This window comes from Cynocephalus volans, chromosome 7, assembly GCF_027409185.1.
Source record: "Cynocephalus volans isolate mCynVol1 chromosome 7, mCynVol1.pri, whole genome shotgun sequence".
Classification (NCBI taxonomy): domain Eukaryota; kingdom Metazoa; phylum Chordata; class Mammalia; order Dermoptera; family Cynocephalidae; genus Cynocephalus; species Cynocephalus volans.
Window position 1 is genome coordinate 130,957,192 of NC_084466.1, and position 24,574 is coordinate 130,981,765.

A 24,574-nucleotide genomic window follows, 5' to 3' on the forward strand; every position below is an offset into this window, starting at 1 on the left:
AGCTCCACGTTAGGTCAAATATAGACAAGCTGTGTGAATGAGGGTTTTCAGGGAATTCCAGACAGGTGAGATAATGACAGTTCTCCAGGAATGGGACTTTTGGGGGAGTTCTGAACCCATTCTGCCCCTTTCAGTGGTTGCTAGGCTGCTGTTTTCATGACTACTATGATTGTACAGCTGTAGGTTTTCTAGGTACAGCAGCCGAGAAGAGGGGAATAAAATAGGATAAGGTAAACCACCACAAAACATGCTGTTCTTAACAAGATTTACCCATTTTTAAAAAAAATAGATGCTCCTCGAATTGTTGCAAGCCTTTCATTAATTTCAGAGTTGTAAAAAAAGTTGGTTTGGACAATTTTTGGCTCTCATTCCTTTTATAGAAAAGAAGGTTTCTGGAGGTCCTTATTCTACCATTCCCTCTGAATCCCACACTATGTTTTACATTTGATTTCACTTTCAAAAACGCTTTAAAGTAATACAAGATTATTAAATTTTGTAACCTTCAAGATGAGCATTTTCAATTTGCAATCAGCTCTTTAGTTAATTCTGGGAATGGTGACTCTTCTATTGGTCTACCACAATCCTTAAAAGTACTTTCTTGCTCCAAAGGAACTTAGATATTTTTGAAAATTTTCTTCTCCTTTTTGACAATTTACTCTACAAGTGGAATATTAACCCATTTGTCCTTCACTCTGGTATTTCTCAATAAGAAGATGGACTAATAACTAGTATTTATGGAGCAAAATGTTCCAGCCTGTGTACAACTAGGATCCCTTGCTGAACCCAGCAAGATCAGAGAAGAATTCTCTCCCATTGTCCACAGACCTGTGAACTCTCCTTGTCTATAGGGCTGTGAGAGCCTTGTCCATAGCGCTGTGAGAGCTCCATGCAGTTTTCCTCTAACCTGTAATGTGTATCTCCAGTCTATGATGGCAGTGAGGAAGAAGATGAAGACTATGGGCTGGCACCCAGTGTGGAGGAAATCCCTGAGGATGCAGTCTGCTTGGTCATGAAAAGGGAGAACAGCCTTCGTGGAACACTTAGCCGCAGGTTGGTCACCTGTTCAGCTGGCAGCCCTCATCACTTCCGCATTTCCACTTGATCTTTCTCCTTTCCTCCTTGGGCTTTTCCTGAGAGAGTGGACACCATGGACACTGCCAGCTCTTCCTTTGCTTTCTTGTATGGGTGAGGGAAGGGTTGGGGTTATATCAGTTTCCCATGGTCATCTGCTTTGAAAGGCACTTTGATGCCCGCTGAGTGATTGTGACATCAGCTTGTAAGAAGACCCTCGGAAGCTTCTACATGCTCAGGGAAGCTTCTCTCTCTCAATCTCTCAGTTCTAGGTCCAAAGGCAGGCATCCAAAGTCCCTGAAAAACTCCTTGAAAATTCGGAATGTGAATACCCTGAAGGAGGAGGAAGAACCAGCGAAAGGACAAAAACTAATTAAGAAGGAATTCATGGAAACCGGAAAGGTGAACACCACACAAAAAAGTACCATTTGAAGTGATATGAGGCTTGGAATCTAAAAAATTTAGATGAAACTTGAATACATTTCTGCAGGGGCAATATGTCCTATGTCCATTGCACATCTTCAAATTCATTATTAAAATGTTAGTCGGGGCTGCGGGCTTTCTATCAAATTGTATTTTCATAACAAATGACATGTTTCCTATGAATATCCTCATCCCACACTCATGAGTGTTTGATTCGACCTTGATGTGTGGAGACCAACAAACTGATTTAAGATGCCATTCTGGGAGCCAGGGAACACTACTATGTCCCACCCAGAGGTCGCAGTTCAAATCAATAAAACTTAAAGTGACAGACTTCAAGATCTTCAATATAAGCACATCTGCTCCGCTCTGTTTTTAAATATTCCCCTTTGCCTCTAGAAGCTCATAATAACAATCTGATGGCTATCAACCCTGCATTGTTTTTCAGCATTGATCTATTATCTTGGCATGGTGCAGAACCAGTGACCAGAGAGTACCAAATTTTGCTATCTGCTACCCACTTTTCAAGGGACTCTACTCCTTGTGATTGGTGTTCTATGTACTTTCTCATCAAAAGCCATTAGGGAATTCTACTAATATTGAGTTGGGGGCTTTGCAGGTGAAGTTCTCCATCTACCTGCAATACCTACAGGCAATAGGATGGTATTCAGTATCCTTCATCATCTTTGCCTTCGTGATGAATTCTGCATCTTATATTGGATCCAATCTCTGGCTCAGTGCTTGGACCAGTGACTCAGAAATCTTCAACAGCACCAACTATCCAGCCTCTCGGAGGAATCTAAGACTTGGGGTCTATGGAGCTCTGGGATTAGCACAAGGTACATCTGATAGCTACAACCACCATCTCTTACAGAATCTGTCTGGACCTTGTAGTATTCCTGGACTCAGGAAAACCTTTGCCATTATGTCCTGGGCACAAGTCTTCAGGATCTCTGTGCATGGTATTGACAAAACTGGTTCCACTTACAGGTGTATGTGTGCTTGTTGCAAACCTCTGGAGTGCCTACAGTTTCACTCACGCATCAAACATCTTGCACAAGGAACTGCTGAACAATATCCTTCGAGCACCCATGAGCTTTTTTGACACAACACCCATAGGGCGAATTGTGAACAGGTTTGCTGGCGTAAGTACCTCAGGGGTTATAAGGTGGTGGCTTGTACACTGAAGATCTTTCTCTTTCTCAGAGGGAGGAATCTCATGTCCCCCCAGACAACACTGTGCACTTCCAGTCCTTTTGTTCCTTGGCATGCAGATGTTTCTTGAGTATCTCCTGTGAGGTCCCAAGGATCTGGGAATACAGTAGGGATGGACAGCGCTGGCTGTTCCAATAGCTCACTGTCGAGTGAAGGAGACAGCCAAGGAAATGAATGATTATGGTGGAATATGGTAAAACCAGCTAAAACAGTATTACAGAAGTATTCTGGGAGCAAATGACAAAGAAAAGAGGTACTAGTAGCTCAGCCTTGGTGACTAAGGGTAAGAAATGTCAGAAAAGATGAGACTTGAGTTAAGTCATACATGTAAGCCCAGGAGGTGGTAAGGGTTGGGGCAGGGTGGGGAGGGACAGTAGCAGCAGGTTTATTCTGCAGATGGAAAAACATGAGTAAAAGCACTATCACTACCAGTGATAGTAAATAAAAGGGATAGTTGTTTAACCCTTTGGTTAGTCTCTGCCTCCATTCCTGAAACTTCCATCTTTGATGTTTTAAGAATCAGTGAGTTAGGTCTGGATTATGGAATAGAGCCATCTGTGATTTAAAAAAGGTTATCCAACATTGTTTCCACTACTACAGATCCTGGAACCCTTGGCATTCACTCATTCCACAGCATTCATTGAGCACCTTCTGTGAGCCAAGTACTGTAGAAGGCGCTGAGGCACTTGATAAATGTTAAGATCATAGATGGCTTGCTTCAATGCCAGACCCAAGTCATCATTTTTAATGCATCTGAGATGGAAGTTTCAGGAACAGACGCAGAGACCAAGAAATTCTGAATGATATTCAACAATCTTCAACACAGTTTTTAGTCCTCTGCTTGTGGAAGAAAAAGCACATTTTAAAAACTGTCTGATCCAGCTCTGGACCCTTATTTGTTTGGTCTTGGGGCAGACACAAAAAGGGTAGCTCACAGCCCACAGCCAGGTTATGGGTAGTAACTGCTTCAAACGTGGGCAGGTAACTGGTTTTGTCAACTTCCTGTGGGGCAGAAATGATGGGCATGAAGTAACTGGAGACAACTTCAATGGGCTGTCTTTTCTTTAATAGAACCTAAAAGAGCACACAATTTTGGATGGGGAAACTTCTCACAGGAATTTTGCAAAGACTGAATAGTCTTTTCCCATGTTACAATGTGTATAATTAATCTTCTGGAAAAGAGAACACAGAGGTCTTCCTGTGAGTTACTTAGGCAACAGTTGTACTTTGCTGACTGCTCTTACATGAAAAAGGAAACTGTCATTAATTATATAGTAAGTTTTGTGCGGGATGTGGATCAGGCCTGTTAAGGGGAGTTTGATTTAGGGTCCTCTAGAATCAATGGCTGAGTCACTAAAAGGAGATGGAGTAGAGGAAAGAAAGATGGATAATTTGTGCCAGATAAGGTTAAAAGTAATCTGCTTAGAACTGACAGCTGGTGAGGATCTCTTTTTCTGCCAACTCTGGACATAATTATCTGAATTCTGTTGTGACTTTGGGAAAGGTAGATTAGACTCAGAAGTCATCCATGATTCATGACTCTTTTGGAAGTATCATTATCCCTGACCTAATTTGGGAAACTTCAGAGATAATTTGGACTCACCTTGGAACTCACATATTATTCATTGTAGAATCAATATAATCCTCTAAGAAATTTAAGTAAGGGCAACCCAAAATATAAGCCAGGCTTCCTCAGTGTGTTCCAAACTATCCATGTATCCATTAATTTCCTCATTTGTTCATTTATTCCACATGGTAAGAAGGCAATACATGGGTGAGACCCATCCATCACCTCTGGGTTCCTTGGTTAGAACACTGGCCAGGCAGGGCTCACATTCAATCCCACCTCCCATCCCCTTGAAGCTCTATGCTTGACAGAGGAAACAATTCCCAGGTATAGGATGGTCCTTCAGTCGGGGTGGGCAATAGGACCTATTGACTGGAGTCTCCAAACAAATGCTTATTGAATGCCTGTTATATGTCAGGCTCTGTTTTATGTACCCAAAGGAATTAGGACCTGTGTAAAGTTAGAATAACTGAACTGGCTTGGATACGGGAGAAGAATTTACCTGTAAGGCTCTACTAGCCTACAATGATTATGAATGGTTTAATAAATTTGACATATAGTAATTTCACTGAGAAGAGTGAAAACCAAATCTATTGAAAAGGTAAAGGATGACTGCCATATACATGTGGAGGAATTTTGAAAAAAATGAAGAAATTACTGAAATCAAATTGCTTATTCGGGTGAGCAGTACAGTCTATTGCAAACGAATATCATGAAATGATTAGATGAAGGACTACAGAGAATCTAACAGATTCCCTGCTGGAACCAGGAAGATGTAAAAAGTCTTAGAAATTCTTCATTGCACCATCTCTCCTAATTGTATTCCTAGGATATTTCCACGGTGGATGACTCCCTTCCTATGTCCTTGCGCAACTGGGTGACGTATTTCCTGGGGATAATCAGCATTCTTGTCATGATCTGCATGGTCACCCCTGTCTTCACCATAGTCATCATTCCTCTTGGCATTATTTATGTGGCTGTTCAGGTAGGTTTGGAAATGGCCAGGTGTTCCTTCCTCTCTACTTATAAAAGCCCAGTCTCCTTCCTGAGAATCTTCTCTTTTGTTTATTGCTTAGCCACTCACTAGTCCCCAGCATCTTTGCCATTTAGTCATGTATTGATATACTGAGGGGCCCACAGGCCACTCTCTGAAGCTGAAGTGTCAGCATCAATTCGGGTATGATTCACAGCAAACCTTACTCAAACTACTGCCCCCCAGAAGCTTAAGTGGGACAGTTATGTCTGGATCCAAGGCTACTTAGAGATTGGCTCTGGACAGTCTTGCAGCTCCATAAAAAAACCCAATGGGTAGGTCATTTCTAGAAGAGTTGTGCCATGGCTGCTTCCTTGGTTGGCTTTGAAAAGATGTATCTACTTGAAGATGTGTCTCAGCAGGAGCTAGATCTCTTTTTGTTTCATTTAGGGGCATTTCTAGTTTCACTGGGGTATCTGTGGATGGTTTAGGCTCAATTCCAATGTATTCTTTGAGAGAACAGGTAGCTTGAGAGCCTAGCCCCACAGAAAAACTGGAACAAAGAGGAGGTCCCCATGCCCATAATAAAAACTGATGAGGAGAGGGCATCTGTGGGCAGAACTCTTGTCCCACCAGTTGTCTTGTGATGGACTGTCACCTAGGGGAAAACAGTTCCACAGACCCTATAGTCAGGGTCTTGTGGCCTTGTGGCCTGTGGTAAGGTGGCACTCTGGTGTTTGTGTGCAGTTCCTCAGGTACATAACACCTTTTGACTAAATAACAAACCAGCAAATGAAAAGCAGGATGATTTGAGGAAACTTCCATGTATAGCATTTCGTATTCTGACTCTAAAATGCCTAGTTCTTCCCAGGTTTCAATACATCCTCACAGAATCTAGTAGCACCACTTACCCATTCTACCATACCTTGTCCTTTAGGCCAGTGGAGACTCTGCCTGCATTCGGTTACATTCAGTTCCAGTTCTTATATCCTCAGTGTTCTGCACACCTCCAGAACTGACTTTACGTTTACACACCACTGAGGCACAGTTCTGGATACTTAACTGTTCTTCAGTTTTCACCCAAACCTCAGCTGACCTTTGTCTGGCCGTTTTCTACCCATCCCCACTTTACCCTCCCCTCAGGTCACAGCAGCCCTTACAAACTCCTTTTGGAGACCATTTCTCTAACCAGTACAGAAACTGTCATTTGGACAATATAAGCAGATTTGGGAGGAAATATGGATTAGCTGACAAAACTCCTCATGCGGTTTGGAAAATCAAACCTCTAAGGTGTGATAAAGTCTCCTCACTTTCACCCTCCTCTGTTGCCACCAACCCAATCTTCCATTGTTGTCCTCCTCTGGGCCTCTCACTGCTCTTTTAGCCAGAGAGCACGCTGCAGGCTTTTGTCCTGTTGAGATGTGAGCTGTGGTCACAAGGTGAAGAATGTTGGTAATGGCCAGGAAGGAGGAGGTACAGCATGTGCAACACAATTGTGTCACTCACTGACTCTTCACAGTTTTTTTTTTTGTTTGTTTGTTTGTTTTTTGCGGGTGGCTGGCTGGCTGGTTTGGGGATCCAAACCCTCCACCTTGGTACTTTTTGTGTCCAGATATTTTATGTGGCTACTTCCCGCCAGCTGAGGCGTCTGGACTCTGTCACCAGGTCCCCAATCTACTCTCACTTCAGCGAGACTGTGTCAGGTTTGCCTGTTATTCGCGCCTTTGAGCACCAGCAGCGATTTCTAAGACACGGTGAGACGGGGATCGATACCAACCAGAAATGTGTATTTCCCTGGATTGCCTCTAACAGGTGAGGCTTTCTCTGGATATTTACCCAAATGTGTGCTTTGGGGTTCAGAATGTTTGAGATTAGCCATGGGAGTGCAGGCATGGCCAGTGGGTGGATTCACTGTGGCCACACACACCTGTTGTGCTGTGAACTTAGGCAGAAGAAAGGAAGAGCGTTGGAGTCAGAGACTGGGTCCCCTTGCTAGCTCTGCCAGTTACTCAACCGGGTGAATTGCTTTGACTTCTCTAAGGAAAATCTCAGTTTCTTTGTTTTTACAATGGTTAGAACACAACTGACCTCAAAGTGTTCAGTGGAAGTCAGATGACAATTGTGAACATTTTGTAGCCCACCCAACACATGCTAGGTGAACTGGACATTCTGTGTTTGCTTCCTTGAGAATGGACGTGAGATTCTCCATAGGCATGATACTCTCCTTAGGGGGAGAAAGAAGTGGAGGTTGAAGAGAAGAGAGCTGGGAATTTTTAGGTAAAACCATTGATGACAGAAGTGGAAGCTCACATTGTGTAAGATGAATTCCTGAATGGGTAAGCATTATTCTCCAGCATCATTAGACCCTGGCAAGCAGTGGCATGTCCATAAAGAAGGAAGTTTTTTTTCCAGGAAGGGAAAATTTTTGAGTGGCTTTCAAAATGTCTTGAGGTATTAAGAACAGACTAATGATGTTCAGCATTATTTGGAACTTCTTACTTCAGCACATTATATTTGGGAAAGCCAATTTTTATAAACTGTGTCTGTGAATGAGTACTCTTCAGTTCTCTACAAAGCCCCAATGTATCTCCTTGTCATCACTTCACACCTAAATTCCCTGCACGTTCAGCTTCTCTACATTTTGAAAACACTGAAATCTAACAGGGTTCATTGAACCTCCCTGTGGTACTTACTTTTTAACCTTACATATGGATTCACAATGGCATTGCTGCTCTGACCTGATCCAGAGAAATCACTGGGAGCATTCATTAAAAATGCAGATTCTTGAACCCTATCCTAGGTGCCCTGAATCAGAATCTCCTGGGGATGGGACCAGGAAATCTTCACATGAATGTGTAACATTGTATTTTTAACAATGGCCCTGGGTGATCCTCACCATTTGGCAAGTTTGGGAGACATGCACTGTAGGTTTCCCTCAGTTTAGCAAACTCCTCTAGGACTGTTAAAATGCAATTTATTTGCTTAACAAAGGAAAACAAAACAAAACAAAACAAAACAGTACAATTTAATAGACTTATAGGAGTAATGGGTATTCCTGAGTTCAAATTGTAGCACATCCTAAGAGTGAATCCCTACCAACTCAAACCCTCTGAGAATATTCTGTGAGCACCAGGGTTGCTGGTAAAGGTGAGGAAGTGATCAATGACGCCTCTCTCTCTCTGGTTCTGTTGCTCCACAGGTGGCTTGCAGTTCGTCTGGACCTGATTGGGAACTTGATCATCTTCTTTTCATCCTCGATGATGGTTATTTACAGAGATACCCTAAGTGGGGACATTGTGGGCTTTGTTCTGTCCAATGCACTCAGTGTAAGTCTGAAGGTTGGGAGTTTGGCTAAGTTAATGGACTTATTCTTAAGTTGAGTCTGGTGCATACAATGTTCCTTTCTAGATCCAGAGGGACTAAGAGGAGACTGAGTTTCAAACCCTGGCTCCATCTTTTACCCATGCACATGCTCCTTACTCTTTCTAAGCAGGACCAGTGTCATCTGGAAACATGCACATACATGTAGTTGCCCTTAGGGCTCAAGAAGGGAATTTCATATGTTTCAATCTAATGGTTCCCTGTCTCGTTGCCTCTTCGTTTGTCTTTAGTCCAAAGAGAGAATAAATAAGTTTTTTCTCTGGAATATAGCAATCAGAAAGTCTTTTGAAGAAATTAGTCCTCCTATGTTTTCCTTGGATCACAGAATAATTCTAATAAAGGACATAGAGTCTGATAAAACTATATAATATCTCCGACTGCAGCAGCCCCAGCACGACTAGGAGATAAATGTCAGACATTATTTCCAAGCTATTAAGACAGTGGCCAGCATTACAGTAACTGTTCAATAAATATTTGTCCAATAAATGGGTCATTTCACCATCTTTCAGGGTATCTTTTGGAACTAATTTTTGGGGATTTGCATAGCCACAAGCGAGCTTTATATACTGCTGTCTTCATTAGAAGTTAATAAAGCCCAATGCGATCATTCCAGGGCACCCAGAAGGACTCTGTTATTCACTGTAGTCACTTGGTTCCTTGTGCCACTGCTCCTTAATCCCCCCATTTCTAGGTTAATTAACCTAGGACAGACAAGACAGAGGTTCAGGGAAGTGTTAGATTGAACCAATACAAAACCACTCAAATATCAGCAATTACATGTGGTTCAATCTTTACAAAGTGGTTACTCTTAGTCCCCGTGATCCTGTCCTCTGCAGTCTGTGGCTCCCTTTTTCTAACCACCCTTCACTCAACAAAAAGTCCCTGTGCCTATGTGCGAACTCTCGAGTCTTTGCCTGAAAGAAGCTTGCATCTGAGTAATCCACAGATTACCTGGCTTCTAGACTGGTCTGGACATGACAACCCTTTTATTGGTGGTTAGATGTATCTTTGTACTGGCAGGGAGGCACCTGGAGTTTATGGGAGTACAGGAGGACAAGGGTCCATGTGATGGCCCCATTTTGAGGCCTGATGTTTAGTGATAGCAGAGAGGAAGGAGGCAGCTTTTTGGAAGGCCTTTTCCTACCCTGTGTCTTTTCTCTTGCTCTTTCCCATTTGAAGACTGCCATCCATGACCACTTGCACAAAGGGCACTAAGATTATAGGCAGGAGACCTTAGCTCTTGTCCCATTCTACCAATTGCCTGCCTCCCCAACCCCAGCTTTAGCCCCAAACCACTCCAAGCTCATGTTGCCCTTCATGACAGCACCACACAGTTGAACACTTAATCATTCTCCAGCCATTCAATGCACTGGTCTTATTTCCTGCCCCATGGAGGTGAGGATTGTCTTTCTTCCTTTTCCTTACTCTCTCATACAGTCCAGCACAGTGCTGGGTACAAAGTATGCACTGACTGACGTTGTGGTTTGACTAGTGAGTTGGTTTCAGAGCCTGAGATGATTTCCATTTGTTTGGTTTTTCTGTAGATCACACAAAACCTGAACTGGCTAGTGAGGATGACGTCAGAAATAGAGACCAACATTGTGGCTGTTGAGCGAATCAATGAGTATATAAATGTGGAAAACGAGGTAAGGAGGAGGAATTAGAGAAACCCAGGGACAAGGCAAAAAACTTGTGACTCTTTTGAGAGCGCATCTTTACCGTTTCTCGATATTTCACATGGGTTCATAATGGTTCTCCAAAAGTTTCATTTGCTCTCATTCAAAGGACCTAATTTCTTCAAACTTAGACTAGGAAATGGTTTGGGAGAAGTCAGGGCTTGGAATGCCCCGAGTTAAGTGGCAACTTCATTCTGGAGATCTACAGAGCAACCTCATGGAACAGGAATTCTTTAATCGAATAAGGTAGTAACCTCTGGAAGTACAAATCCAGTTCAGTCTATCTGGTGCAGATGCTCTCAGGTAGCTGGGACACAGCTATCCTCTTCCTGTTCTGTGACATGAGTCCTATGAGGACTGTTTGGCTGAGTTCGCCATATAAAGCACTTCTCATCCTGTCTCATGCCAGGCACCCTGGGTGAACGATAAGAGGCCTCCAGCAAGTTGGCCCAATAAAGGTGAGATCCGCTTTAGCAACTACCAAGTACGGTACCGGCCTGAGCTGGATCTGGTACTGAAAGGGATCACTTGTGACATCAGGAGCGCAGAGAAGGTAGGTGGACTGAAGGAAGGCCTGGATGTGAGGCCTTGTGATCAGAGGACAGTTGGGCACAGAGTGGAGAGTAGCTGGACAGTGCGCCTTCATCGTTTGGATGGCGGCAGAGGGTCAGGGCACTTCCTCTGCCCTGGGGAGGTGTAGGGACACAGCACCACCAGGAGAGGGCAGGATATGAGCAAGGGATCAAACAGACACTGCAGCTGGCAGGGCTTTGTGCTCAGCTCTTCCCTGCCTCCCTGCCAGCTGAGCAGGGCTCATTTCCTGTAGGGGCCATAGCATGTAGAGAAAAAATCAGGAAGGAAACAAGGGAGTGCCAGGTCTTGGGAAGGAAATGTTGAGAAAAGCAGTGTGGAGGATTGTCCCCGAAGAGACAATGGCCTAGTTTTCCTCTGGTCTGCAATGTCAGGCACTCTCCTATGGTGCTCTTGTTCTCTGAGGACTTGGGATCTGAGGTTGGACCTAAAAAATCTAGGTAAGGATACTGAGGTCTAGGTCAAAGTCTGGCTCTCAGCTAGTGGCAGACCTGATATTTCCCTTCTCCTTGTTTCTAAACATTTTTTTGGTCTTTTTTTTGTGGCTGGCTGTTATTGGGACCTGAACCCTTCACCTTGGTGTTATCAGCACAGTGCTCTTACCAAGTGAGCCCACTGGCTGGACAAGATTTTTTTTTTAATTTATAATTTCCAGCAATAATTATAATAACTGCTGAGAGTGTGTGTCCATATCCAACACTCAGTGAGTTTTCAGCAAGGAACGATTTAGGAGATAGGATGGGACATCTGTCTTTTTCTGACATCTGGGCACTTTTTTCCCCTCCCAAACCAAAATCAAGTCAATATCTTACAGATAAAGTAGCCGGACACTACCTTTTACCACTTGTGCTTGTGAATGCCCAGGCTAAGTCATTTTTTCCCCAGGAATTATATGTTGAACTAACGTGCATAGGAACTATATTCACAGATTGGTGTGGTGGGCAGGACAGGAGCTGGGAAGTCATCCCTCACAAACTGCCTCTTCAGAATCTTAGAGGCTGCAGGTGGCCAGATCACCATCGATGGAGTAGATATTGCCTCTATTGGGCTCCATGACCTTCGAGGGAAACTGACCATCATCCCCCAGGTGAGCTTTAGAATTTACTTTGGCATGTAGGGGCGGGCAGCTTGTTCTGCAGAAAACGTGCATCTTCTTGATGTTTCTTCAGTTAACAGTGTCATTTCTACAGTCTACTCAGAATACCTGAGCTAGTTCCCTAAGATGCATTGTTTCCAGAGTTAAAATAAGTTATGAATTTTTTTTGTAATATGCATTTGTGACTGTCAGGATGTGACCAGTAGGAGGCAGTGACACAACAGAAGTGAAACAGAGCAGATGATTACTTAGCATTTCTATAGCCCATCATGCTTTGCAAGACCTCTGCAATCACCATTGGCAGTTTTGCCACTGAAGCTTAAAGCCATTAAGCTTTATACTGTCTATTTGATACGGATAAAACACAGAGTAGGGAATTTGCTGCAGGTTTCTGCTAGTAAGTGGAACACTTAGTGCATCAGCAAGAGAGACTTCCCTTTCATTGGCTTTCTCTCTGGACCCTGCCAAATAAAGGTTGTCGTGGAGGCTTCTCCACTGTCTGGTGGCATGTGGCTCCTTGTTAGAACCATTCCCCCTCAGCTCACTTTGGCAAGGTTTTTCTGGGGGTGGTTTTGGTGTGATGTTTGCTCAATTCCATACACTCTTATCCAGCCTCTTCAAAAACATAATAAACTCATCTCATGGGACTTCACTGTCCTTCCTCTACCTTCCCCTGAATCCTCTACTGCTAAACCATGAGTTTTCATTTGGGAGTGTGCGACATTCCTCTCACCTATGCGATGCTGTAGCAAATCTGGAAAACCAAATTAATTTTCTCAGAATGGAAAAGCAAAAACCAAAAACATCAAGGATTCCTCTTAGTTCTCTGCTTAGCTCCCTGGCTGGCAGCCAGTCCAAGCCTTAAAAGAGGAAACCTTGCAGAAGCTCAACCACGAACCAGCTTCCTACCAAAGGAGTAAAGTCCATCCCAGGCCAGTCCTACCTGCTTTCTCCTAGCCACTAGGATCTACTAGGTCCTTTTCTGACCTTAGCCCCAATAGCCCTCTCATTCCTTGATTTGCAGGACCCCATCCTGTTCTCTGGAAGCCTGAGGATGAATCTAGACCCTTTCGGCAGCTACTCAGATGAGGAGATCTGGAAGGCCCTGGAGCTGGCTCACCTTAAATCCTTTGTGGCTGGCCTGCAACTTGGGTTGTCTCATGATGTGACAGAGGCTGGTGGCAATCTGAGGTAATGTATCAGAACCTACTTCTCCCACAGGCAGTGAGAAGATGTGAGGGGACCACATCTCATGTTTCTTGGGTTAGGGGATGTCTGGCGTTGTGGAATTTTCACTATCCAGTTCTAATCCCTAATGTGTAAATTGAACCTGTTGTGAAGATCACATGATAAAATAGATGTGAGAGTGTTTTGAAACTGTTGAAAACCTTTGTTATGAAATGTACCCCTCATGTGACATTACACGATGTGAGCTTACAGATCCCACTGTTGTGGAGAATCACAGAAGGCAAAGGTTATCAACTTAGCTGTGCACAGTCAGGATTAAAACAGTCCTGATGCCCGGTCCAAATCTGGAATCTGACATAACTGGCATGAAGTATAGACTGGACAAAGGGAGTTTTCAATAATCCCCATGGGTCTGTTAAAGGCATCCCAGTTAGAGAACCACTGATCTAAAGGGTGTGTGGATGGCATGACTGGGGATGTAGTGTCTGCAAAGTCCTTAGGCACAGCTGAAACATTTAAATCAACATAAAGACTCTCTTGGTTTTCACATTTCTTTTTACCTTTTCAAAGCGTTTTCATATGTGTTGACACTTCAATTCTGGACTTCCCTGTGTGTTCATCTCTCTATTAATACGTTGACCTGCATTTTCTCCACATCTCATAGACAATTCTTGCTCCTACCTAGGGTGCCTCAGTAGTGATAGGCAAGGAATGAACAACTAGCAATTGAAGCTCAGGAAAGAAGGGAGGGCTCAGTAGCTAATTAATAGACTAGCAGCTCTGGCTTCACCTGGGAGCTTGTTATAAATGCAAAATCTCAGGCCCTAAACCTACTAATTAAAATCTGCATTTTAGCAAGATACCCAGCTGATTTGCATGCACCTTACAGCTTAAGAAGTGCTTCCGAGAGCACTTATTCTTAACTAAGCTGCATACTAGCATCATCCAGGAATCTTTAAAAAATCCCAAAGCCCATGCTGAACCCAGACCAGTGGGATCAGAGACCCAAGTGATTTCAGGGCGTAGTGCCAGGGAACACTTGCAAGTGTTGGTAGAGAACACCATTGTTTTGTTTTCTCTCAGCAACATACCTAGGAACCGGCAGGACTTAAGTAGTTCTTCAGGCCAGTGTAAAAGACCATTCCAAATTCCAGCATCCAGTCAACAAACATATCAGCACCTACTATAAGCTAGGCACTGGAGACACAGTGACAAGTGCCGCAGACACAGGCCCTGCCTTTGTAGCATTTACAATGTAATGGAGAAGACAGACCCATGTGAGTAAAGGACAGTGTGGTCCATGTTGCAGAGGGAAAGCATGGGATACTATGGTAGAATGTAATGTGGGCCTTGACACTTCTGGTTTGCAAGAACAAAAATCACACCATCCTTCTCTTGTACATGCTGGGAGACACTTAAGTGGCATTACCAAGACCTTGATTCCAGACCTGAGTTTCACACCTGGCTTGAGGGATTACCTCTTACATTTCTCTGGGGCACGATGGAGAAATCAGCTAGGAGAGAGTAGCTGGAAGCCAAAGTGGTGCCTCAGCAACAGCCTGTTACTATAAAGTCCAATTGACCAAGACAAGAGTTTGGTACAAGCTAAATAAATAGTTTTGCAGTGTCTCTGATCTTACACTATCAAAAAAATTTGAAGTTCATCTTGGGTGACTTCTCATGTCCTGCAGAAATTTTCTTACAGAGAATTACAGAACTTTAGTCCAGCCACCCCGTTTAATATGTTCCGTAATGGCCAAAGCAGGAAAGAGCAATTAGAAAATTCCTAAATATTTCTTTCACATCATGTCCCAAAGCTTCTTTATGTATGTAAGAGGTCCAGCCTTCATTACAGGCTTTTAGCAAATTAAAGCTATTAGCATTTTACAAGCATATTCAAACGCTCCATACATTGCATCTCACACCAAGACACCATGTGCATTCTATGGCATCTTCTCTAGTCAAGATGAAGGCCTTAAACAAATAGCCTTGAGACTAGAATTACACATTAAGATAACACAGATGGATTTGCTAAGGCCCCAGAGAAATGCCACTGGGGCATTGTAGTATAGTGTCACTCTATATTAATGGTGTCAGGTCAAGCACTGCTGAAGTGAACTTGGTGACATTCATGTTGTTTTGGAATTGTTGATAACACTGTAGCCAAATTCAAAGCAGTGTTCCTGGGCCATTGTTTTCCAAACTTGTTAATTGCCTGGGGTGCTTCTTGAAAATGCACATTCCTAGTCCCCTCTGCATTCTGATTGTGTTCAGAAATAAGAATATTTTATTAAGTACCTGTGATGAGTCTTCTAATTGGGAAAATTTGAAAAATGATGCCTACAACAATGATGGCTGGTTGAAGAGGGTAAAAGCATTCTAGGGGAATTGGGTGGGGGGGACTTTTGAAAGTCTGATTTCGAACATGAAAATTATCCCTCATCCCACGTTTTCCTTGGTCCTTCGAGGCTAATGCATGGTTTCCTCTATTGGCTGCAGCATAGGACAGAGGCAGCTGCTGTGCCTGGGCAGGGCTCTGCTTCGGAAATCCAAGATTCTGGTCCTGGATGAAGCCACTGCTGCAGTGGATCTAGAGACAGACCACCTCATTCAGGCGACCATCCGAAATGAATTCTCCCACTGCACAGTTATCACCATTGCCCACAGGCTGCATACCATCATGGACAGTGACAAGTGAGTGGAGGGGGGGCAGAACTTGGTAGCCATGGCTTAACCCTTGGTCAACATTGTGGTGTCAACTATGAGATATTTTACAGCAGAAGGCTTAACCACCATTATTTTACTGATGAAGAATCTAAGGCTTAAAGATTTCAAGTAATTTGGCCAAAATTACACATCAAGCTAATGAAAGCTAATAGGGCTAAGGGTAAAATAGGAAATTGTATGTGTAAGTATTAATGGAGGGTAGGGAGGTGGAGGCCCAAGTCACAAGTGGCAGATATTGACCATAGACCTTCTCAGTTATACTGGCCTCAGCTTCTTGTCCCTTTAAAATGACCAGATGCTTTCTGTTCCTTCCAACTATGGCAACTTCTATTCAAAGATCAGAAATCTTAGAAAGTGTTTGGAGAGGATAGGCTCCCTATTTAAACCAATCCATCCTTAAATAATGTGTACTTTTAAAAAGAACCCTCACACAAATGGACTCCTCTATTACTTGGTTCATTTTGTCTATATTACATGTGGAGTTCATCCATGTTGATTCACACAGCCATGATTCATTCATTTTCAGTGCTTTGTAGCTTCACGTGACTCCACCACAACTTAATCCTGGTTCTTCTTATAAATGCCAAGATTTGAGATGCTACTTTCTAAGACTGTGATTTCTTTCTTCCTTCTTTCAGAATAATGGTCCTAGACAATGGAAAGATTGTAGAGTACGGCAGCCCTGAAGAACTGCTGCAAAACCATGGCCCCTTTTATTTTATGGCCAAGGAAGCTGGCATTGAGAATGTGAACACCACAGCACTCTAGCAGCAGGTCGCATGGGTTAAAGAAAGACTGTAAGGATCATTCCTCATTTAACTTTATTTTTTGTGAAATGTATCGTACATACAACAATATGAATAAACTGTACATGTTAAGGAAGAGTGGTAAGTGAACACCCATGTTCCCACTACCTGGGTTAAGAAAATGAATATTACCAGGTACCTTAGAAACCCTTCAATTGCTCCCGCCTTGATCATATCTCCTACTACACACCCATCCCAGATACAACCACTGTCCTGGATTTCATGATAATTATTCCCTTGCCTTTCATTTTAGTTTTATCACCTTCGTATGTATCCTTAAACAATGCATACCTTTCAACTTATATAAAAGGACTGACTCACACTGCATGTATTCTTCTATGACTTGGTTCTTTTGTTCAATGCTATATTTGAGATTCATCCATGTTGGTGCAAATAGTGAGGTTAGTTAATTTTCACTGCTCTGTAGTATGGCATTGTGTGAAAATACCACAGTTTACCCATTTTATTATTGGTGAGCATTAATGGTTATTTCCGGTGTTATTTTTTTTTCTATTATGAACAATACTGCTTTGAACATTTTGAATCCTTTTCAGGTTGGTTACTGGTTCTTTTTATTGTCCCTTTGGAGGTGTCATATTTCCCTGATTTCTGGACCCTTATGGCCATAGGTTGGTGTCATCTCATTTGAAGAAGTAGGGATTTATTCTAGTCTTTGCAGGCTGGTTTTGTCTGGGAAAGCTCTTCACCAAGTCAGCCCATCCAGAGATTCTGGGAAGGCCATCTGGTGTGGTCCCTGGGCAAGCTTGCTGTTGGAGTCCTGAGGAGGCTGGGGTGGTGCCTGAGTCATCAGGCAGGCAGGCCTGGCTCCTGAGTCTGCAGGGTTGGGCCTGAAGCCTGGAACCACTTGCGTAGACCAATTGATTGGGTCCACTGGTGTGGACCTGTTGGTTTGATCCATGGGGGTGAGCCAGTAGCATGTGTCTGCAAGGGTAGGCCTAGAGCTTATATCTATGGGGGCTGGCCTGAATCCTGGATCACCAGGGGGCTGGCCTGGTACTGGGATGAGCCTTGCCTGAGTCTGTGGGGTCTGCCCAGGTACTGGGATAGGCTGAATCCATGGGGGATGGCTGGCACTGTGGTATGCCTGGAGCCTGAGTCTGTGGGGGGCTGGCCTGGGCCCTACTGGGTCCAAGGGAGCCAGTGATGGGGTCCAAGGCAAGATTTAGTGCTCAATTCTTTCTCCTTGCACCCAGAGGGTATCTCTCTCCACTTTATGCTGCCTGGAGTTGGGGAAGGGATTTTGTGGTAATGTAAAACTGTCCTTCTTACAATCTCCAATCTATCTTCTCTTGTTTCTGTGGTACACCCAACTGCTGTAATCTCTCCTGGTTTCCTTAGCCCTCATGAATGTACTTTTGCATGTGGATGGTGGTTTAACTTGATGTTTCTATGGAGGGATAAGGGCTGGAATGTGCTATTCCACCCCATCTTGCTGATATCCAGATCTCATCTATTTTATTTTAGCCATCCTAGTGGATATAAAGTGGTATATCTTTGTGATTTTGATTTGTATTTCCCTAATGACTAATGATCTTGAGAACCTTTTCATGTGTTTATTGGCCATTTGTGAATCTTCTTTGGAGAGATTCAAAGCTTCTTTTCAAATCTTTTGCCCGTTTTAAACTTTGTCTTTTTATTGCTGAGTTATAAGATTTCTTTATATATTCTGGATTCAAGTTTTTTTATCAGATATATGATTTGCAATGTTTTTTTTCTTATTCTGTGGGTTTTCTTTTCACTTTATTGATGGTATTCTTTTAAGCACAAAAGATCTCAGTTTTACTGAAATTCAATTTATCTTTATTTCTTGTCATTTGTGCTTCTGGTGTCATTTTAAGAAGCTATTTAATAACCTGAGATTGTGAGGATTTACTCCTGTGTTTGTTCTTAAGAGTTGCATCATTTTAACTGTTACATTTAGTTATATAATCCATTTGTAGTTAATTTTTGTATGTGGTTTAAGAGATCCAACTTTATTATTTTGCGTATGGATATCCAGTTGTCTTGGCACCATTGTGGAAATGACTCTTTACCCATTAAGTTGTCTTGACGCATTTGTCAAACATTAATGGACCATAAATGTGAGGGTTACAAAAGGCAATAGGAGAGTGGCATGCTAAGGCCTTGATTTCTCTTGCTTACCTATGTCTTATTTGATCCGTTCACACCAATCTCCTACCAGATCTGTAGAGCCAGGAGGGGAATTTGATGGTGGGTGCTTTGGATGGGGAGAATATGTGGGGGTGATGGCTACTGGGTGGTAATAATCAGCTCCTTAGTGGTACATTCTCCATCCAGGACTTATTTCTGGGTTTCTCTTCCTCATAGCTTTAATCAAGAATAGAACATAAGAAAAGGGATAAAAGACTTGATTCACACTGAGCACATAGTACTAAGCAGCCTTTTGCATACATAATTTCCTTCTGTTTTCCAGCTGGATGCACTGTTGCCACTCATTACTTTCCTGGTCTGTCCTTTGCTTCCTCAAGCTAGAGCCCTGGAAACTACATATCCCAGAACTTGCGGCCAGCAGGATCAAAAAGAATGCAGAATTCATTACTATTCTAGCAAAGACAGGCAGGTGAATGGTCTTAGGCAAACGTGAGTGTCTGTTGTGGTCTCTGGACATTCCCTCATGAACCATCTATGCTGCAGATAGACTTGGAGGTTCAGTCTGCAGGTACCAGCTTGGAGTGTGAGGCTATGGGAGCCTGCTTGGCACTGGGTTTTGCTGGGGCTGGTCCAGTGCTGGAGTCCAAGGTAACATCTGGTGCGCATTCAGTCTTGTTCCCCCACACAGAGAAGCATGTCTCTCCATGCTGTGCTGCCAGGAGTTGGAGGAGCACTGATGCAGGTAAAATAAAACTGTCCTTCTTACCCTCCTCAATGTGTCTGGTCTTATTTCTTGCTATACCCAAGTGCTGTATTCTCTCACCTGGTCTCCTTAGCCCTTGTGAAAGCATTTTCATGCATTGACAGTTATTCAAATTGATGTTTTAGTGGGGTAACAAGCACTGGAAAGTCCTATTCCACCACCTTGCTGTCTTGTTCTAGCATTCAGTATGTGTTACCTCATTCAATCTCTGAGGCAACCGTATGAGGTGGACAGTAGTCATATTACTTACTACCTCTACTTTAGAAGAAGAAACTGAAGCATAGGTTAGGCAAGTTGCTAACGTCACAAAGCTGTTAGGTGTCCCAAGCTAGTCTGGCTCCAGAAAAAGGTGTGCAGACTCAGCTAGAGAGCCTATAAGACCAAATTTAAATACACAATCCATCAAAAACTTGACGTTTAACTTGGGCAAGTCAGAATGTCTTTGTCCATTTTCCTAGTCCATAAAATAGAAGAGTTGGCCTAGGTGACCTGTAAGTTTCTTTCCAACAGTTTACCTTCTACCACATTTGTTTTCTATTACTTAACAATGTTGGGTAATTATTTCACTGTCACCCACATAGGGTCCTCAATCCCATCTCTGCCACTACTCTTGCTACTCCCTTCCCTGCCCCCAACCTTTCCCGAGCTGCTCCTGTATGCGTTTTTAGTTAATTTCTAGTGAATCAGTTTCCACATCTGTAATACTGGGAAAATACTTATCCCTTAGGGACGTCAGCTAGAGATTTCAGCTCTTCTCTTCTGCTAGTACAAGACAGCTTAAAATAAAGAGGCAGTCACCTGCAGCAGGTACATCTTTTGAGTATACAGAATTTCTGTGCACAGAGTTGACAAAATAAATTTTTGACCTGCATTTCTTCAGTTAGCATCTCCCATTCTTCCAGAATCTGGGCATCACTGAATTATCAAGAAGATACCCCTAGTAGGCCAAGGGAAATGTTCAGGTTCAACATGGAGGGAAATCAAAACACACTCATGGCAATTAGAAATGCTTTTATTTATAAAATAACTCTTAAATATAAACATCTCTAAAAATAAACATTCTTCACAAGAGACTCTTGCGTGACTGCCTTCTGAGCATGATGAGCAGAGACACTATGGATAGGGAGTCCACAGGTGTCTCCCCAATTCACCAGGATTTTAAGGCCAAATGTGCACGTGGGGGAGCAGGGGCTGTAAGGCTGTTCTCAGTTCCCTTTCTTAAATTCATAATGTCCTGTTCCTAGGCAGGCTTCATTTTGGGGAAATCTTAAGAATAAGAACCCTGCTACAACAGAACTATTTAGGGGAGATTCTTAGTGTAAGTGGTTAGTAAATGTCTTGCTGAAACAAGGAGAGGTTGTCGAGAGCCATACTTCTATGGGGAATGGCATGGGAGCCTGAGGAGCAACACCCTTTGTTCAGCGAGGCTGCAGGGGGATCCCGTGTGTGTGGCACGGCTCCGTGGATTTTCCTACTTGTTCGCCTTTTGTTGCTTGACAAAGCTTTCCAAAATTAAAAAGCCAAACCTTTTGGCTTGGCATTGCTTTGGGGAACTCCAAGGGCCCTGGAGTTTCTCAAAGGACTTGTTAAATATGTATCAGAATTAATTGGTTTATTTGAAAGGCATTGTCAATACTAAAGGTGTTATAGATATATGTTTCTGGTATAGGATGGCTTGATTCATTTCTAGTATTGAACCTCCCCGTTAGACCGTGTGTGCATTGACCCATAATTTTGGAATAATTGGCCTTATAGCTGTGGCCATGCTCTTGTGCATGTGGAATGAAGTTATTGTGCTAAATTTCTATGATATCCCGGAAAGAAAATATCATTCTATAGTAATAATAAGAATGATGCACTGTACCTTAGTAAACTTGAAAAGGGTCATTTAACTTTTCCCTTTGTCCCCTGTGCTGTTCCCAGAGTTTACTGGCAGAGAAATGAAGAGTTTCGTTATAAAGATGAATAAGTTAGATAGTAAAAACACAAACAAATTTTGATATTAACAGGTTTTGTTTAAATCTGTTTGTAATACAGAAGTTTTAACAATAATATAGAAATTTAATAGAGATTTGTAGTTAAATTTTATTATAAAGGAAATCGTGTTATAAACATTGTGATTTTGATTATGAATCAGAATGATCAATACAGAGTATAAGCAATATTAAATTGTTAAACATAACCACTTAATGTATTAAAAATTAAGAGTAGTAAGCATAAGTAAGATTTAAAAAGAGTTTTAGAATATAGGTTAAAATGTAAGCTAAAAAGGTTAAGATTTATGACTCAGTCCGAAAGTCTGACGTTTTAAAGCCAAGCATGCTGCTATTGTACAGTTTCCTGGCCATAAGCCACAGATTTTGAGGTGAATTATTGATGCATGAGTAAATGTTTTTGTTAGAGCATGAGTGCTTTGAAACATTTTGACCTTTCCTTTTTAATGGAAACGAAATTTTAAAAGTTTTATTTAAAAGATAAATCATTATGTAAAAGATTAAGTAAAAAATATAAATAAAGCAAGATTCATGTGGTCGTGGTCCACACTTGCACTAGACTTTTGTGGTCCGTGTCTTCCTTTCTCCACCGACTCCACACCACATTTTCAGGTCCTACTAACCCTACGGAGCTGGACTCTGGCAAGAGGTACTATCAGGCACTTTAGAATCTCATCTTTGAATATTGTCTCTGAACCACGGAGGTTAGTGGTGAAACAGACAATCTTATTTCCAAGTCTAGGATAAGCTGCTTCTGGAACTGCTTATCCTAATTCAAATAAGTCACATGTGTTATGTGTTCTGCATCTGTGGATGTAGCTAAATGGTAGTAGTGTGCTTGGATAAAGGAGAAAGGCATCCAGTCTTCCACCAGGCTTGACTGGTTTCAGCTCATTGCAGAACTAATACTTTTCATGGAATGGCTAGAGCTCTCACCCTGTTAGCCCAGGCAACTCTACCAGTTACTGAGTCCAGGGAGACAGTGCCACAAGACACCACAAACAGACTGTATAAAGTAGAGATGACTGACAGAAAGGTGTAGATGATTGTCCCTATCAAAGGAAGAGAACCTTTCAGATGAAGGGTCGAAGGAAAATAAAGACCTTAAACACTTCTTAAAAGAACAAAGCAGTTGAATTTTGTATAACCAATCTGGGAATAAGAAATTAAAGATGGCAGTATTTTAAGGAATTTACAAATTAGGGGTGTGTGTGTACGAGGAATAGAAAATATGTGCTGGACACTGGAGGGTCTTTGTCATGAATGAATGTTGAATTTTATCATATGGTTTTTCAGCATCTATAGAGATGATCATATGGTCCTTGTGTTTGATTTTATTAATATGGTGTATCACATTTATTGATTTGCGTATGTTGAACCAACCTTGCATCCCTGGGATGAATCCCACTTGATCGTGGTGAATAATTTTACGTATGTGTTGCTGTATTCTGTTTGCTAGTATTTTAGTGAGGATTTTTGCATCTATATTCATCAAGGATATCAGCCTGTAGTTTTCTTTATTGGTTGTATCTTTGCCTGGTTTTGGTATCAGGATGATGTTTGCTTCATAGAATGAGTTTGGGAGATTTGCGTCTGTTTCAATCTTTTGGAATAGTTTGTAAAGAATTGGTGTCAATTCCTCTTTGAATGTTTGGTAAAATTCTGCTGTGAATCCATCTGGTCCTGGGCTTTTCTTTGTTGGGAGCCTTCTGATAACAGCTTCAATCTTCTTTATTGTTATTGGTCTGTTCAGATTTTCTACGTCTTCATGGCTCAGTTTTGGGAGCTTGTGTGTGTCCAGAAATTTATCCATTTCCTCCAGATTTTCAAATTTGTTGGCGTATAGTTGTTTATAGTAGTCTCGAATGATTCCTTGTATTTCAGCTAAATCAGTTGTAATATCACCTTTTTCATTTCTAATTTTTGTTATTTGAATCTTCTCTCTTCTTTTTTTTTTTGTTAGCCGTGCTAATGGTTTGTCAATTTTATTTATCTTTTCAAAAAACCAACTTTTTGATTCATTGATCTTTTGTATTGTTTTTGGGTTCCAATTTCATTAAGTTCTGCTCTGATCTTAATGATTTCTTTCTGTCTGCTAACTTTAGGTTTGGATTGTTCTTGTTGTTCTAGTTCTTTAAGGTGAAGTGTTAGGTTGTTCACTTGCCATCTTTCCATGCTTCTGAGGTGAGCATTTAAATGCGATAAATTTCCCCCTTAATACTACTTTTGCAGTATCCCACATGTTTTGGTTTGATGTATCATTATTTTCATTAGTTTCAATAAATTTTTTGATTTCCTGCTTGATTTCTTCTTGGACTCATATGTCATTAAGTAGAATGCTGTTTAATTTCCATGTGTTTGTGTAGTTTCCAGAATTTCATTTGTTATTGATTTCTAATTTTAATCCATTGGGGTCTGAGAAAATACATGGGATAATTCCAATTTTTTTGAATTTGTTGAGACTTGATTTGTGGCCTAATATGTGATCTGTCCTGGAGAATGATCCATATGCTTATGAGAAGAATGAATATTCTGAGGTTGTTGGATGGAATGTTCTGTAGATATCTGCCAATTCCAATTGGCCTGGAGTATTGTTTAGATCTTGGGTTTCTCTGCTGATTCTTTGCCTAGATGATCTGTCCAATATTGACAGTGGGGTGTTCAGGTCCCCTGCTATTATGTCTATTTCCTTCTTTAGGTCTAATAGAGTTTGCTTTATAAATCTGGCTGCTCCAACATTGGGTGCATATATATTTATGATTGTTATGTCTTCTTAATGGATCAATCCTTTTATCATTATGTAGTGTTCCTGATTGTCTCTTTTTATGGTTTTTAGTTTAAAGTCTATTTTATCAGATATAAGAATAGCTACTCCAGCTCGTTTTTCATTTCTGTTTGCATGGTAAATCATTTTCCATCCTTTCGCTCTTAGTCTATGTGAGTCTTTATAGGTGAGGTGGGTCTCTTGAA

At 42.0% G+C, this 24,574-nt stretch overlaps 1 protein-coding gene across 1 annotated transcript in view; it reads left to right on the forward strand.

Moving 5' to 3' along the window:
• Nucleotides 1-16,676, forward strand: part of LOC134381996 (ATP-binding cassette sub-family C member 2-like) — a 55,443-nt gene extending 38,767 nt beyond the window's left edge. The window contains exons 20-32 of the mRNA XM_063102017.1: nucleotides 924-1,050; nucleotides 1,338-1,473; nucleotides 2,114-2,333; nucleotides 2,485-2,639; nucleotides 5,106-5,261; nucleotides 6,862-7,061; nucleotides 8,449-8,575; nucleotides 10,175-10,276; nucleotides 10,716-10,859; nucleotides 11,826-11,984; nucleotides 13,018-13,184; nucleotides 15,681-15,875; nucleotides 16,547-16,676. Coding sequence (XP_062958087.1) covers nucleotides 924-1,050; nucleotides 1,338-1,473; nucleotides 2,114-2,333; nucleotides 2,485-2,639; nucleotides 5,106-5,261; nucleotides 6,862-7,061; nucleotides 8,449-8,575; nucleotides 10,175-10,276; nucleotides 10,716-10,859; nucleotides 11,826-11,984; nucleotides 13,018-13,184; nucleotides 15,681-15,875; nucleotides 16,547-16,676 — 2,018 coding nt within the window. The remainder of the gene's footprint in view (nucleotides 1-923; nucleotides 1,051-1,337; nucleotides 1,474-2,113; nucleotides 2,334-2,484; nucleotides 2,640-5,105; nucleotides 5,262-6,861; nucleotides 7,062-8,448; nucleotides 8,576-10,174; nucleotides 10,277-10,715; nucleotides 10,860-11,825; nucleotides 11,985-13,017; nucleotides 13,185-15,680; nucleotides 15,876-16,546) is intronic.
• Nucleotides 16,677-24,574: the final 7,898 nt, after the last annotated feature.